At 37.0% G+C, this 17,056-nt stretch overlaps 1 protein-coding gene across 5 annotated transcripts in view; it reads left to right on the plus strand.

The window, feature by feature from the left end:
- Positions 1-17,056, plus strand: part of KLHL2 (kelch like family member 2) — a 56,963-nt gene that overhangs the window by 27,748 nt on the left and 12,159 nt on the right. For all 5 annotated transcript variants that reach the window (XM_042014860.1, XM_042014856.1, XM_042014858.1 and 2 more), the window contains 2 exons: positions 8,061-8,223; positions 15,723-15,832. In XM_042014860.1, the coding sequence (XP_041870794.1) occupies positions 8,061-8,223; positions 15,723-15,832 (273 nt within the window). The remainder of the gene's footprint in view (positions 1-8,060; positions 8,224-15,722; positions 15,833-17,056) is intronic.

Below are 17,056 nucleotides of genomic sequence, written 5' to 3' on the forward strand. Positions count from 1 at the left end.
AAGAAGTAATCAGGACTGACATCACAAGTTTTCTGATTCTAAAACCTGATGCCTTCATCTTGCCTTGCTAGGATGTGGTTGCCCTTTAGCTAAACATTAATAATTAAGGTGTGTAAGGTGTGTACAAACATTTGTACAACTTTTCTGAGTCTTTAAAATCATCACAGTGCTAGGCTGTGCTAGAGATGCTTCCATGCCAAGTTGGATGAAAGCAGCTACTTTTGTCTCAGGTGCGACCTTTACCGTAGGCATCCACATCTCTCTTTCTCTGTATGATCATAAAGCTGCCTGTGGCAAAACCTGAAAAGTAGCCCTTGCCAACTTAAAGTGCAGTGTTCATTTGCTGAAATGAATGCTTGTCCACCTCCCTGCAATTCCAGGTGCTTATTATGAGTAAATGAAGTCCCTTAAAGAGACTCCACGGTTGACCTCTCTTACTTGCAAGTAGGTTCAGGAGTATGCTGTGACACATAAGATGAAATTTTGGAAGCTGAATAAAGGCTTCCTTGAAAATGCTTCTCTTTTCTTGATATTGGTTGTACTTTAAATCATGAAATGTATGTACTAAACCTTTATCTGCAAGAAAAATCAAATGGGAAGCTGTAGATGCTATTTACTTTGCGAATTTTGACTCTACATACCTGATTTTTCTAAGCACAACATCTAGATTAAAGTATTTATGAAATTTGTCACTGAGGCTAATGCCTTTTTTTTTTTTTTGAGGAAATCCTCTGTGACATTTCTAGAATATAATTATGGTCTGTTGTAGGAAACTGAATAATAAGTAAAAGATTATCTTGATAAACTACAAAAACATAATTATAATGGTAAAAGCTTGAAGTAATCAAATGTGGTTTGAGTCCACTGAAGGACTATTTACTGCATATTAGATTTTAATCTTGACATAATTTTTGTATTGAAGATAAGCACCATGCACAGAAATAATTTCTACTTCATTCTATTTCTGTTGTCCTTAGGTCTTGGTTTTGTATTACTTTAAGACTTGGTAGTATAGATGCATCTTCTGTACCAGAGAATGAAATAATAGAGCAAGCAGAGGTTCACAATCTGCTATCCCAGTTATGCTGCTGTTTGTTTCCTGCCAAGGTTTGGGATTTTGCAAATGGCATTTCAAGCCCTCTCTTTTAAAGTGCCAGAAAATGCTCAGTTATGCTAGGAGAACAAACCTTGTTTGTTAGAAGTCAGTCTGTAATGTACAAAAAAGCCCAGCAAACCAACAATTCTTTCCTTCCCCACTCCCTCTCCCCACCTCTTCAAAGGTTTTTTGTATACTTTAGGAAACAGGGAACGAACATTTTTAGTCTTATGTCAGCTCTTTGCATCTTCAGTTTTGGGCAATCTTTTACAAATGTTCCTATCCTAGTAGCCTTTAGTATACCCTAAGTCCCTGTGTGTCAGTGGGGGCTGAGGCTGAGGGTGGCCTGGTGCTGGAGGTGTGAGATGCTGCAGTTCAGTCCTGTGGCTGAAGCTCACTGGAAGCGCAGAGCGTCAGCTGATGCAGCGGTTCTTTATGTGGGTCAGCCTTTACGGGAAGAGAGCAGACCGTGTAGTGTGAGTTATGTTATCCTGCCTACTTCATCTTTTCAGCTTCTTCTAATCCTTTTGCAGGGTAGCTATGTATATTATTTGACAGGGTAGCACTGCAGCTGCCATAATTAAAGAACAAATTGTCCAGTTCCTGAATGACACAATATCAGAAGTGGCTTTGTTCAGACTCGAGTTAGTCTTGTTTAAATTATGCTGTTCCTAAGAAAATATGAAGGTGTTTTTATGCAGCTGTGTAATCTTCTAAAGACTGAATTAATTAAAGTATGATGAAGGATTCTGAGCTTTCATTTTGGATTACTTACTATATACATACTTAAATTCAGTGGCCAAACTTCAAATCAAGAACCTTGTTCCTATCAAATCAAAATGTCTACAATTTTTTTCACTGAAAGAAAAATCTAAAATTCTGACTAAAATTATTTTAGGTTCAAGATGTTTTACTCCAAGTGAGAGAATGTTTCATTTCTGTTGCCAGTATCTTCTAAGAGAAGAAAGGGATTTGAAAGGCTAAGCTTCTGACTGTTAACAAAAATAACCATCAGACTAGGAAATCAATCTGTCTCTCTTGTTTGAAAGCTTATGCCAAAATGCACTTTAATGTGGTGGTTAAGGCACTGTTCTGGTAGAGAAGATGTAGGAGAACCCTGAAGCCAAGCAAGACTGCATGGTTCTCCCTTACAGACCAGATGGACATCACTCAATATAGTGTAATACTTGAATAAATGGCTCTTCTGTTATTTCATTTGCTTCATGAATCTTGTTTCTGCACATCAGCAATCACTAACTACATCCCAAATCCCTCTCAAAACTTCTACACCTATCCCCTTCAGAAAAACCCCAAGAAAAATCCAGAAAACCCACCTCTGTACCTAATGTTTTAATTAACAATTTGTAGTTCATTCAGACTAATCTTCCAAGGTGGTATCTCTTCAAAAGCTACTTTTTGAGCATATTGGTTACTTCCTATCAATTGCATGTCACTACGTGAAGTGAACTCTTAAGTACACTTAAGATTATGATGCGAGTTAAAAAGCAGATATGTAAACCAGTTACTTTTTCCTTATACTCCATTTTAATCTGTCACACTGATTTCCAAGTTGGGAGCTGCTTAGTATTTTGTAGATCATGTCAATCATTTAAAATACTGCATTTTCATGATTATTTAATTATTTTCTACTGAAGTGGTGCTCTACCAATTTGTATCTAGTACAGAGGGAATGTGAAGTAATAGGACTGTTTTGTGATTAGCAGGCTGATTCCTTCCTGTGATACTACGAAACTGCCATCTGCACCTGATTTTTATTTTTATGGGGCTCATTAAGCTAAAGGAAAAATTAATACATCCCTGTCTTCATTGTGCAATAGCCTTGAGGATGTTAAGATATCCAGAAGGTATCCTTCATAATGTGCATGTCATCATGTTCTAAACTTGCAGGTCATGCACATCTTTAACTCCAGTGCACCCTCTTAGTTTTGTATTTTAACACTGGAATACTGCGCTTAGCATGCACATGTTGTTCATACAGAAATTCAGGCAGGGTTGACGTTTCCAAAATTGAAACTTCCATATTTTATCCCACAGATGCCTTAAAATATTTGTGTCTATTTTAGTGTTTTTGTATGCATACTCCCAAATAGCATAATTTCAATGCCATGCTGAATGATTTCACTAGAATTTAGACTACACTTCAGTTGCAAACCACCGTTTTAATTACAGCACAGATGCATGTAGATGTGAGTAAAAAAATAAGATAATTTGGATTATCTTTAACCACTATGTTAATTTCTTCTTCCCTATGCTATGATAATGTAAACAGCAAATTAAGGAGCTTATTTTGCTGAAATAGTTATCTAAAAGAAATAAATGTTAAACGTTAATCTATTTCCTCAAGTTTTTTTTATTACAGGCATTAACATAACTGCTGTTCTCTGAAATTTATTTCATTTTAATGTCATATCTGAAAATATGCAATATCTGTGACTAGCAAGGATGTAACTTGCTGTTCTGTGTGCTTCTATGTTGTAGTGTGTTTGGATTCTCATGCATCTGCTTTCCTAGATTAGTGTCTTTCCTAATGTTACAGATCTATTTTCTTTCTGTGCAGTAAAGAATGGAATTTTTCTATTTTAGACAGCACATTATTCAATTCTCTTGGCATATGCTGCTCTCATTTTTATTGGCTTATTTGCTTGAAAAGTGCTTCAGTGTTCTGAGAAATTTTTGGGTTTATGTTGTGGGATCTTGTTTTCAAAACATTTCCAAAAAATACGATCTTTCACTACTTTCCTATTGACATTATACTGATCTTAATGTGATTTTGGTGGGTATCAATTTGAATTTGAGCAAATATTCCTGGCAGAAATTTTAAGAAGGTTACAAGAAATTTAGAAGTAATAGAGATGAAAATATTGTCTTAAGCATCTTCATATGTCAGGTATCACAATATGGTCTGTCTAGGAGAACCTAATGGTACAAAAAGGAGTACAAAGAAGACAGCTTGGACAGATATAAAATTACTGGATAAAATTTATTTAAATTAACAAGCAGAAAGCTTTAATCAGTTTAAATTTTACTTTTCACTGAGCTTTTTAAAAGCAGGTTGAGAGGCCTGTTCACTGAATTTTTAATATCTTTCAGGAATGGAGATTCTGCAGCTGGGTGGGGCAACCTGTTCTGGGGCTTAACCAGCCTCATGATTTAAAAAATACCCAGGAAAACACAACACAAAAAAGAAAAATCAACCTAACTCCTTTTCTTCCAGTCAGATTTTCCTATGTTCCTACTTTTCCTTGTCCTACTGCTACTCATTTTCAAGAGCAGTCTGGCTCACTCTTCTCTAACCTCACATTAGGTAGCTGTGGACTGTAATAAAGTCTCCCTTTTTTTCTTTCATGGCTGAACAAACTCAGTTTTCTTAGCTTCTCCTTGTATTATCACATGCTCCAACCTTCTGATGATCTTGGTGGCTCCTTCCACTGGACTTGTTCCCCCATTCTCAACTAGCAGGAGAGTTACTAAAACCTTGTGTGTTCAAGAAGTGCTACCAATCAAGGGGCTGTGCCTGTCAGGTCATCTAGCAGCCCCCAGGCAGGATGAACACCCTTGCCTGGTATGGAGGCACTCCAGGGCAGCTGCTCTGACCAGCTTCTTCTGGATAGTCCATGAGGGGGGTTTAAAATGTTTGCCATGAAATTTGCTGTTTTGAAGATACTTGGTACTATGTAGTGTTATGTTTTGATTTAGTAGAGACATACTCCAATATGCTGAAATCACAACACAAGCATGATATAGCAGTTGAAATACACATTTAGATCACTGTGAAGAAGTGATTCCCATTACTGATCTTCATATGCCCACTGTCAGGATGGTGGGCATCTCTAGTTCACCAGGAAGGAGTGTGTGGGCTAAAGCCCTCTCGAGCCTGTTGCTCTCTTGAGAGCTCCTTCTGTTGGTTTTTCAGTTTTACACTTTTGTGGGACTGAGCCGTCACGTATGTACTTCTCCCCCTACTGGCCTGGCTAGCTGGGAAGACCTTATGTGCTACTAATTATTTTAGAAGAGGCTGTTTGCATAACCTGATGACTTACTATACAGCCATATATCTAAAGCAGAAGTCACCCTCCACTCCCCCTCCTGTGGAGATAAGTTCGGTTTTCTTTATACAGCTAGATGCTCATTGTTGTATTTCTTCTCCGAGTTCATTACCCTTGCCCATCTCCTCTGAGCCTTCTTTCCTTGTAGAGGTTTGTTCATCAGTCAGGCAGGCTGGATCTCTTTGGGACTGTTGTAAATGTGTTCCTTGTGAGCTGATGGGCCTGTGAGCACCTGGAGAGGTGCCTGCCTGTACCAGCTGCTCCTCACCTCTGAGCTCAACACATGTTTCGCTCATGTGAGGTGAATGTGTCTAGCTGAACAAAAATGAATAGAGTCATAATGCTGTCAGGAAAAAAAGAGGGAGAAAACCTGCAGGCATCATTAGTACCCTCAGCCCTGACACACTCCTGGCAGGTACATGAAGGGCTACAAGAGAGACCAGCAGCCTCAGATACAGGTTGATGATCTAGTTGAGTTATTGAGAAGGGCTTGATTCTACTCCAGTAAAAACACGGAGCCGAGTTCCGGGCCTTAAGTGGATCTGTCCTGACTATGCACGTGACCTTGCAGGTAGATTTTAAAACAAATATTTGCACTTGGTCACAGTCCTTTGTGTTTCGGTGGGGTTGGAAAAATGTATTTGGCGTGGTGGGTGCAGAGAGCTTTGGGAATAGGCATGTCACTGCAGGAAGGAGAACCAAAAGGAAATAAGCAGGGAAGAGGCTTCATAGGCTCGTAAGGGTTAAATCATTTGGTCTAGGAAATCTAGCAGTCATTCTGAGATTCATCACCACAATTTTGACACAAAGAAAGAGAACACGTAATATCTTATTTGCCATCTGTAATAATAATCTGTTCAGTGTTCTTTGATTTAAAAAAAAATAATTGCCATGATAAGAAAACATTTTCGTAGAACGAGCAATCAGAGATTTTTTTTTTCCACCTCTGCATTTCTTGCAGTACAAAGCAGTATGCGCATTACAGTATTTTTGATCTTTAAAGGAAAGTTATGATACCCTCTACTGGCTATTTTTGGAAATAAATCTGAGCTAAAACTGACCAGTTTCGAGTCTGCAGCAGTTAAACTTAATCTGTACTGCAATTTTAATGTAGTCTTTTTTTTTTTCTTTTCTTTGGATTTTTTTTTTTCTTATGGATTTGTGGGGAGTTTGGGTTGTTTTGGTATTTTTCCCCCTTTAGTTCTGTCCCTGGCTTCAGCAGAGTGAATCTGACTGTGATGGTACTGTATTTTTGAACGGAGGTTGTTACGGCTTCCGGACCAACAGTTCTATAGGTACAAATGAAAATAGCTAGATGTTATCACAGCTCTTGTTGCCTAGTAACCAAAGCCCAATGTGTAATTCAACGAGATAAATTTGATGCACTTTGCCTTTTCCCTTCTAGCAGCAGAATATAAAATACATTTAGATTTAAATGTTTTGTTTTCTGATAACTAAAATGTATTGAAATCTCTAACTTTGCAAGCTCAGTTACAGTAATCTAAGAACTGGTGTAAATTTCCCATAATGAAGAGTGATCTGGTTCCTGTATCATTTCTGTATTGTTCATTTAAGTATGCCAGTGTGACTGTGCATACAAATATTAAATTATTTTCTCCGTGCCATTCTCATTTCACCTTTCCATTTTGTATTCTGATTTGATGATGATTTTACATATTTTTCTACTAGATCCGTTTATGCAGTCAAGGACTGTTCTCAGAATTATTTGCTCAACTATACTGATAACATGCCTAAAATTATCTAGGACTGTCCTTGAATTAGTTACTGAATTTTTGAGCAGATGTGAAATGTTTGCTTCATTGGGACAAGTTGTGTAAATAAATACTTGTAGTAGATTTCTAGAATTGATTTTTGCTATGTAAGTTAATAATTATATCTTATCATAGAATTAACTATCAAATGAATTTATCTACTCAATGTTATAACTAATCATACTCTAGTTCTGGTATTATAAATTGTATTGGTAATATTATCTTAACATTTACATAAACATATGCTAAAATAAAACGAGTTCACTGTACTGTTTCAACCTTGTAATTAATAACCTTTAAGCTTACTAAATTTGTTTGAATTCTGTGACACTGACTTTTATGCTTATTACATACAGATCTTCTCCACTTAGTTAGACTTACTTAATATTTTCAAGAATTATCTAAAATTTAAACTAATTTTTAAGTATTTTTCTTAGCAATAGTTTGTATATTTCAGTGCAATCACATTTGCGTCTTTTTTTCATGTCTCTTTCATTAACAGTTGATATTCAAATCAAACTCTTGTTAAATGTATGCTCCTTCATTTTTTCCTGTCTATATTGATTGTCAGACATGCCTGAATGATCATGCTTCCAAGAAGGTCACAGACTTCTGTGGAAGCTGAATTCTGTCCTTACTGGAATCACTTGCATAAAGATGCTTATTTTTGATGCTAACAAAAAAAATGGTACAGTGTCCAGTGCTTGCATGCAAACAAGATTTGCATATTCTATCATGGTCTAGAAGCTTTCTTTTAAAGAATATCTAACATTGAAGGCTTGGAAATGAGATGTAACTATGAAATGCTGGGAAATGTAAGAAGCGAACTTGTGAATGAATATTGGGAAGAGTTTATTAAAGTGTGAGAGCTATAGTTTGTGGAATTATTTCCCCAGTGAACACAATGGTAGAGATATTTCTTGTTATTTTAAATGGTATCTGTAGGGAGGTAAAATCCTGCTCATGTTGGGTTTTAACTTCTTCAGTTGCATAATGCTGAAATCTTCCTCTGTGTTTTAGTCTTGTTTTTTTAATGGTTTATTTTATTTTCTTAATATTGATGTTACTCTTGTATAAGCTCAGAATTGCATTGGAACATTAACCAGCTGTTGTTTCTCCTTTCAGGTACTGCTCCCAGCAGCTGGTCTCTTGCAACTACAGGATGTGAAAAGGACTTGCTGTGAATTTTTGGAATCCCAGCTTCATCCTATCAACTGCCTGGGGATTCGTGCTTTTGCTGACATGCATGCATGCTCAGATCTCTTGAGCAAGGCCAACACATATGCAGGCAAGTTATCATTAGCAGAGCACACAGCTTGGTATCTGTCTGTGTGGATGGGTTCCATTCCACTCAACCCCACCCAGAGGAACCCGAGTTTTATCCAGGATATTGCAGACATGTATCTCCTGATGAAAACTACATTTGATATGAATGTCTTCAAGAGAAATAAAATGTGCTGGCTGGACCACAGTTATATTTAAGCTGAATGGAGCATCATCTTCTCAGACTGTTCTGACTCTGCAGGGTCCAAGCCATTTCTAATCCAGAAAGAAGCTAGCTTCCTGTTTAAAATTTTGCACTGTCACTTAGGGTAGGAAATCAGGAGAGAAGAATTAAAATTCTGACAACTACCACAAGTCAAAGTATGTAGGAATTACATGGAGGAAGAAATAAGAAAAAGGCATTGGGAGGAAGGGTAGCCCCTGCACTACACTAGGGAAGAAGCAAGAAATGTAATGTTGGGTATTATGTTATCAACTTATCTTCTGAAAATCCTGCTCATCTAGCCCAAGACTTTAAATTTCTTACTATAAAGGGTACCTATAGTCCCATTCACTTGAATCTTGTATTTCATCTGTCTCTGTAGCTGAACTATTTTCATGCTTGGTACTAACCTTTTCTTTCCTCTGTAACCAAACCACCTCCAATTTCTGTAAAATTTCCCCCAAAAGCTTCCCTTATTGTCATCATATTCTTGGAGTACTGCCGGCCTGTATGACAAGCTGCCAGCTCAACTCCTACTGTGTATTTGCTTCATCTGTGGAGTGGATTTTTAAGCAATGCACACTCTGTTCTTACTCTTGAGATAAATATGCTGTGTATAGTCAGGGTGCACAGTCAGGTCCACTCTCTGCTCTGCCTTCCTTCATCCCTAGCACTCGCAGGCTTAGAATAAGAGCAATACAAAAAAGAGAATTAAAAATTAAATGTTTGGATAAGGTTGTAGAAAAAAATATATATGACTGCATTGCTTTTCATAACTTTCCTAAAATGTACAGTGACCAATTAGCATCATTAACAATTAGTACAGAGTTAAAATTGAAGATTTTCCTGAAGTAGAGCGCTAAGTGCTTCAACTCAGGTCCAAATAATAGGTTTTTTATTGCCTTGAGTAAATTTAGCACTCAGAAAGGCATGGACTTTGATGAATGTTTTCAGGTGTCTTCATTCCTAGAAATTCTGTTTTCTGGTATAGATTTTCTTTTAAACTCACGGGAGATTATAGTATTTCTATCAAGAATGATTGATATATCGATTAAAAAAATTCAAAAGCTGCTCAGATTGTTTTTGAAAGTACTAGCTTTTGTAATGCATGCCTTACTCAAGAAGTTGTGATGTGTGCATGACTGAATGACTTTGTGATATTTCTATTTAGACATCTATGCCAAAAGTTTTAATTAAATCCTTTTGTCTTTGAGTAATACACTATCAAATCCAAAAATCTATTATATTTTTGACCCTTTGTGCAACAGGAAGCAAGATATACATTTATTAACTGGAGTTAATGTTCAGATATTTAATGTTTTAGGGAACACATTTTGATACAGCTGTTGCTTAATTTTGAGTTTTAAGTTATTTTTTCCAACTTCTGTCCTGACTGGGCCTTAGTCACTTCTAAACTAAACTTCTAAACTACTTCAGTTACTTCTAAGCAATCTTTGTTCAGTTTAGTAGCTGAAGCTAATATTTATATAGATTAGTTTCTAGAAATATAAATTCTAAGACCTTGGCAAGACCTTGAGTGCAGTATTGGTTAAATGGGTTTTGAGACCCCAAGAATTGCGTCCACCTGTTAACTCTCCTTCCCTGGGTCATTTTGTTCAGGCATCCTTTGCTGTGCTCAGTGAGTCTCTGCAAGCAGAATACAGGCAGTTGAAAAGAGGAGGGAAGCTGTTTGTTGGTCCTAGTTGGGACATAGAAGATGCTAGGCTGAGCACCAGAATGCTCAGTACTCCTCATAAAAGGATGCCGAGAGGAAGCGTTGGCCCTCATTTCTCCTTGGAACTGGCTGATGATCAGTCTTGCTGAATTTCTGTCTCCTGACTCCCTGATTTTCTTTCATACAGTTCTGTACCTTTTCAGGTCAATGTTTTTCCTCTTGAATTTTCAGGCTACTTGCTGCCTGTATCTCAGCCATCACAGCTTCTTTTTATCCCCCGTTCTTATCTCAAATGGCTCTTTGTACTTTGTCACAGCTTTCTTACAACTGAAAAAAATTTTCTGAAAAGTCTGAGCCAAAAATACATGGCTGTGCCATTTCAGAGTTAGCTTTGTATCACAGGCATCTTAACTCCCAGAGCACACATTTTGGGATTAAGGCTCCAGAAATTAGAATGAGTACAGAAAAGGATTATTAGATTGAAAAAAGCAGTGAAAATATTTCCCTGCTAGAGAAAATGAAAAGTATTTTGATTTTTAACTTCTCCCAGTCTTTATTTTGTTACGCTTGCTATTTTAGATTTAGAAAAAAGAGGCAGGGAGATAGTTCTGCTAATAGACAATGATAATATAAAAACAAGTGGATGCAAATGGATCAGAAGTTATTAGAAAAGTGAAACTCTGGAACTTCCTTCCAGTGGGAATGAAAACGCAACTTCCATTAAAATTGGAGCTTCATATTCCTATGGTAGGTTGGTCCTTTGTAGCAGAGAGCAAGATTTCTAGGGGAGTTGTTTATATGCACCTGTGATTCCTATGGAGAGATCTGAAAATAGTGGACAATTGATACAGGTTACTTGGAATGTGCTTCTGTTGCAAATCAACTTGGAGATGCCACCTGTTCTTGTGATGTTCCAGAAAGCAATCCTGCTCTGGGTCTTTTTACACTTGCACAGTCAGAGACTGTACAGAGGAGGCCTCTCATCCTTGTTTTAAGAGGATTCCCAGCAAGAGTATGTGGCATGAGCACTGCTAGTCTGTCCTCAGTTTTAGTCTGGAGTATGTCTTATGGAACGTTAAAGGATGTTCACAAAAGAGCAATTTTTCCTGAGAAAGTGGTGCATTATATAGGTGTTGTAATGTTATGTACAACCTGAAGATAAATTTTTAAATCTTAAACTTTAAATGAAGAGGGGTGTGCCGTCTTGGACTAGAGAGACCCTTGCTCAGTGCGTATGTCCTGACACATTTCTTAGTTTTAACCAAAGAATAAAAATGTATTTCACTCACTGCATAGGGCAGTACAGGCTTTGGAAACTTTGGATGGCCTGGGGCAGAGGTGTCCTTTGAGGCTTGGCACAGTGAACCTTTTTGGCTTTCAGCATTGTGCTGAGATATTGAAGATTCTTTTGTTAGGGACTCCTAGTGTGCGTTGTGATACAGGAATTGCTGCATTGTATTGGACTGCGGGATAACAGCATGCTTGATTGTGGAGCTCTTAGTCTAAAACTTGAGCCCTGGAACTTGGAAGCATGCATGTCTTCTGTAGACTGTTCTTGTGTACGTCCGTATGCCTGGCATGGAAAGGATGTCATCGTCAGAATCGTTCCTACGATTCTATTCTGAGTAGCAACGTCTGTTGCTATGCTGCTGTTGCCTTGGCTGTTGTGAATTTCATGGTGTCCTAAAAACCAGTTATTTAAGCATAAAATTGACAAATAAATCAGATTTTTTTTAAAAAATGTGATTCTGCAGTTTTAGCTTCTGCTGGTTTTCCAACTAGCAGAGCTTGCATCTATCCCTCTGCAACAAAGCTGGGGTTCCTGTTTGACCTTAAAATAGGCTGTTAGCGAAGGCCTTTTGTCCCAAGCCAAAAAAAAAAATCACAATGTGACATTGTGAATTGAAGCAATGATTTCAAAAACCCTAATTCTTTCTAATACTTCTGTTTCATCTGCTTGAGAAACTGTCATTTTTTTTTTTTTAAGTGACCATAAGGCTTGGATCTTTCAGAGCTCCCATGCTGTGCATTGCTCTAAAACAGTAGGTTATCCATTCAGAAAGAACTGGAAACAGAAAGTGCTGGGATGCTGCAGCTGGTTTTGTAGCATTATCACCTTGAAAGGTGCAGGTACTCCATTTAGTTTTAAAAAAGATCATCATTTTTTTTGTAGAATGCAAGTTGTTGGACTAAACCGACAAAAGACATGAAACTCGATATATTTGGTTGTGATATTTTGTTTCACACATGAATGTATGTTCACAAAAAGATCTAGGGAATATGAGCAGGTTTTCCCTTTTTCCAGCTGTAGATTCTGGCACTGGTAAGCTGTGGCAGTTTTTTTGCCATACACCTTAATGTGGCTTTGGGAAGATCTGTTCTGACTGTAGATACATAAATGAGTGAAAAAGTGTTTGTGAATTAATCCATAAAGGTTTAAAGCATAAAAGGTCCTGTGCAGGTTTCAGATGTAGTTTTCCTTCCTACGTAATTGAAAAATATAAAGTTAATGTTAATATCTGTCTGGCCAGACTGTGTGCCTTTTGGATAGAAGAGGTGTCAAGTGCTTTTTGCTGCCTGTGCATGTATAATACATAGCTCCAGACTCATAACAACAAATACCGAAAAGTGGTACATTTACAGCTGCCATTTTCTTTCTATGCTCTCCATGCTGGCATTGTTTATTGTACTTACAGACATTTTGTTACTAGCCCCTTTCGTGTTGTTAAAGACTTTTTAGTTTATCCCATCCTACTGGCACAGGGCACACAAGGACAGCTCTTTAGCTATTCAGATAGAAACTGACTCAGTTGCAAAAATGTGAAAATCTGTTTTTCATATGCAATTGGAACAGATATTTTAGAAATGTCCTAAAATGGATTTTTTTTTTTTTTTTTTAAGACAGAGTTTAGTCTTCATAATAAAGAAGTAGGACTCTACTTGCTTAGGAAGCGGGAATTTAGAAGCCAAGCCTCTGCAGCTCCTAAGCCAGCTTGCTTCCAGGCTGCCAGACTCAGGAGCCAGCTGGCTTCAATTTCTGGGTAAAGAGGCAAGAAATGGGGCAGGATTCCAGTACAAATTTGTCAAAGTTGCATACTGTGTGGAAAATTCTGATTTGGGAAAAAATAATTATTTTATTCTCTCATGGAAACTTCCATCTGGGTAGTTCTCTCTTTGCTTCTCTAAGAGATGTTCATAAAGAAAGGAGTATGTTCCCCAATGCAATAAATAAAAAACAAGATCATTTGAGATTTTACAGGGGACAGATGCATGAAATATTTAAACATTTAATCATATGTTTGATGTTAGTATCTCCAGATTATCAAAGCTTTCAGGATGTGAGCAGTAATATGAGATAATACAAATCCTGACCCAGAAGGCAAAAAAATCCGCACACCTCCAGTACTATTTTTCATCGTTATTGGGAAAAGAGGATCTAAGTGTGATTTCTTGAAATTTTAGTACTGAATCACGTTATTTCGAAGATGCTGATATCCTTCTTGCTAAAAGGATGCAAAAAGTTTGAATTTCATAAGCATAATTTTTATATAAAATGAAGCATTCTGTCTTCAACACTTGAACCAGCATTACATAAATTGCCCTTGGTGGATTTAATTGATTTTATATTTCCTTGTTCTTTTTCAGTTTTTAATTATTGTAAATAATCCATGTAGCTGTAATTGCAATTGGCTTTTTCCCGAATGTTATCTATCTATCAGTTACCATGGTCTCCTAGACAACAAGCGATCTGATTCTTACGAGACAAGTTATTTCACCTTACCTCCTTTTTGATGACTAAAATTTATGTAGAAATCTCCTCTAATTCTCTTTTGCCTGTAATTCGTTCACCTGAGGATCTGTAGCTATTGACTGAGTAGTTTGGTTTAGTGTTTCTCCTTTTTTCACTCCTCTTGACCATGTGCCTTGTTTTATGCTTTAAGAGGCTGGCATCCAGTAAAACAGTTTTTGTTCAAGTACTGTTTATTTTTTTGGATTCTCTTTTATCGTTTTCTTTCTAGCATGAAAACAGGAGACAGCCTCACATTCATTGTATTGCTTTGAAAATTCTCAACTTTTACCTCTCCTGGTTTAGAGGCTGGATCTCTTCCTACTTAGTGCATGATCTAAATCAACTTTTAAAAAGCAAGGCTGTTATATATGAGTCCATAAAATCAACCAGATATTTCTACTTTATGAAATATATCCTGTTGGATGTGATCCACTGTTGCATCGTATTTCTCAAGGAGAGATGAACAATGCTTCAGAACCTCAGATTTGTTTGAGATGTGGATGTGTGTTGCTTCCCCTTTTTGCTTGCTTCTGAACTCAGCTTCTCAGTACGCTCAGGCATACTGGTTTGTGTCACCTGAAACTGGAGTTTATTGTAAAATGAATCTATACAAATTACCTTTCTCAATTGCTATTTGCAAACAATAAAACTCATCAGATACTTAGCTTGAGAAACTGCATACTTGTCTGAAAAGCAAACAGATACAAAAAGAATTGTAAAGAGTGGAAAAGTAATGGAGATGTTGTAAAAATCAATAGTATTTCTTCTCATCCTTTCTTTCCCATTGCTTGAAGTACTGCAGAAAATACTACCTGTCCATGATAAGAGAGTGCTGCAGAATTAGAGGGACTTGTACTGATGATGATTGCATCTGAAAAAGCTGTTATACCCTGCAAAGTTGAAAGATTAGACTTCTTGAGCTTAGGCATTCAGCATTCTTTTTTTTAAACAGCTTAGACAAGTTTCTCAAGTATGGAGTCTTAGTTATAGTAGTACTAGTAGAGTGATAGAAAAGGCTATAAAATGTTCCTTCGTTTGAGTACATTTGCTGGCCTCTTTTTAATTTATTCTAATTTTGAGAGAACTCCTAAGTTCTTAATAACAGTTGTCCCTTCTAACCTCTGTTAAGAATAGCAGAAGAAGGGGAAAAATAATTTAACTGAATGCTTTTTAAGCAAAAGAATGCCATAAAAAGCAGTTTTAAGGAAGGGAGGGGGCAACTGGATAACTGAATGGTGACTTGGAAACATTAAATTTTTTCAGTTTTATTTAAGTTGAGGTTTAAAAAAAATTAGGAAAAATTACATACCTTCTGCACGTTGTAGAGATTGCAATATGCAGTATTTTTATGACCTTGGAGAGGCTCTGAGAGATGCAATAGGACTTGTTTGACGTTGCTGGTTGGCTCTAAAGAATCAACCACTGTTCATGTCAAACTACAAGTTTAAAACATGCTTGTCAACAACATACAGAGTATACAGACTCTGGGGTCTTTTTTCTGTATTTTTGTGTACGAATTTAGCAAAATGAGACACAGGTAATTCTCATGGACAAGTACTGAGATGAAGCAAGCATCTGAAAATTGCTACAATAGTTTTAGTATAATGTGTTTTAATATTTCAGTTAAAGAATCTTTAAATAGAAAAGCTGTTTGTGAGACCTAAAAAAGCTTTAACCTATAGAAGAGCTTTTAAGTCAGTGTATTGCTTCTAGATAGGGTAAAATAGCATGCATATTGAATCCTTTTCCTCTGTTTTCCCCTGCTGCTTTAATGCTTGTTATACCCCTGGATATGTGTCACACTCTATGTTAGCGTATTTCTTTTCCTCCAAACAGAACAGCACTTTTCCGATGTTGTACTTAGTGAAGAATACCTCAATCTTGGCGTAGAGCAGGTGTGCAGTCTTATATCCAGTGACAAACTCACAATTCCCTCAGAGGAGAAGGTAAGACAATCTGTATCCCATTATTCTTTTTATCCTATTATGTGAAAGAGCGAGCTTGCTCATACTGATCTTGTACACTTTTTTTGGATGTGTTACGTGTTTCTGTAGTGAAATTAGGCAGGTATTGTGCTCAAGTTTAAAGGACTTTTCCCAAAAGCTTGTCAGTCTGATGTTGAAAATTAGTCTCAACTGTATTAAATCACATTACCCTTCGGGAAAAAAAAAAACAAACCAAGAACCAAAAGCACATTAAATGGAAATTCCTTCTCATCTTCAAGCAGAACAGCCAGAACACATGCTGAGTCACATCCACAGGAGTTTGGTTTACCAAGGGATAAATAACTCAAAGTTTGAAGAGCAATTATATGCCATTTACTAACTTTAGCATCAGCAGTCCCACAAAGGTATTAAACCTCTGTATGTATATGCGAGCTGTTTAGCCTAACTGAACAAGTGTGGGTTGCAGAGATGGCTAGGTAGCTTGGTATTACCTAACTGGAGTTTAATGTGTGTTGGCTCACCTTTAGCCTAGATCTCAATTTTTTAAAGCCGTTTCTGAAATACTGTGTTCTTCAGTGAGCCCAGGGTATCTCTGTAAACCTCTAATGGTTTTCAGGTTGTGGATGTATTCATTTTGAGCTTTTTAAAAGCTTTTTAGAGCCTTATTGAAACTTTGAATCTAAGAACTATCTGCTTAAACAGCAACTAGCAAAGCTATGCTTTTGTTCCTGTAATACCCTGAAGGTCTGGATCTATCACTTAGATACACATGATGCTGCTTTTGTGGAGTATAATTAAGGCTTTAATGCTCTAGTGAATGATGAGCTACTGTGCAATGGAGGCAAAACCAGGCTTGAGATCACTTCTCCTAGTAAGACTCAGTGATAAGTCATTTGAATGGTGATGTGGCAGGTCAATTTTCCAAGAAAGGAAGAAAAATATGAAGACTGTAATAGTGCTGCTGCTGCGTTGTTTGTTTGCCTGGTTTTCAGTATCTGAAGTCACTGTGTGCATTTTGTCAATGTAGCACAGGTATCCTTGAAGCACCAGTAGAGGAGTAGATACAAAAAGAGACCAGATAATGCACCTTCATAATTTTGTGATTGATAAATATGGAAATACTGGGAGCTGTAACTGCTGTCATCTGTTCTTAACGTTAGGAGTTTTACTATAAGCAAAACTATTTTTGGAGGCACGCTGATGTTTTCATGCTTATGAATTTGT

Source organism: Corvus kubaryi, unplaced genomic scaffold, assembly GCF_017639235.1.
Source record: "Corvus kubaryi isolate FWS band 111438036 unplaced genomic scaffold, C.kubaryi_AGA036_p1.0 split3-131, whole genome shotgun sequence".
Lineage (NCBI taxonomy): Eukaryota > Metazoa > Chordata > Aves > Passeriformes > Corvidae > Corvus > Corvus kubaryi.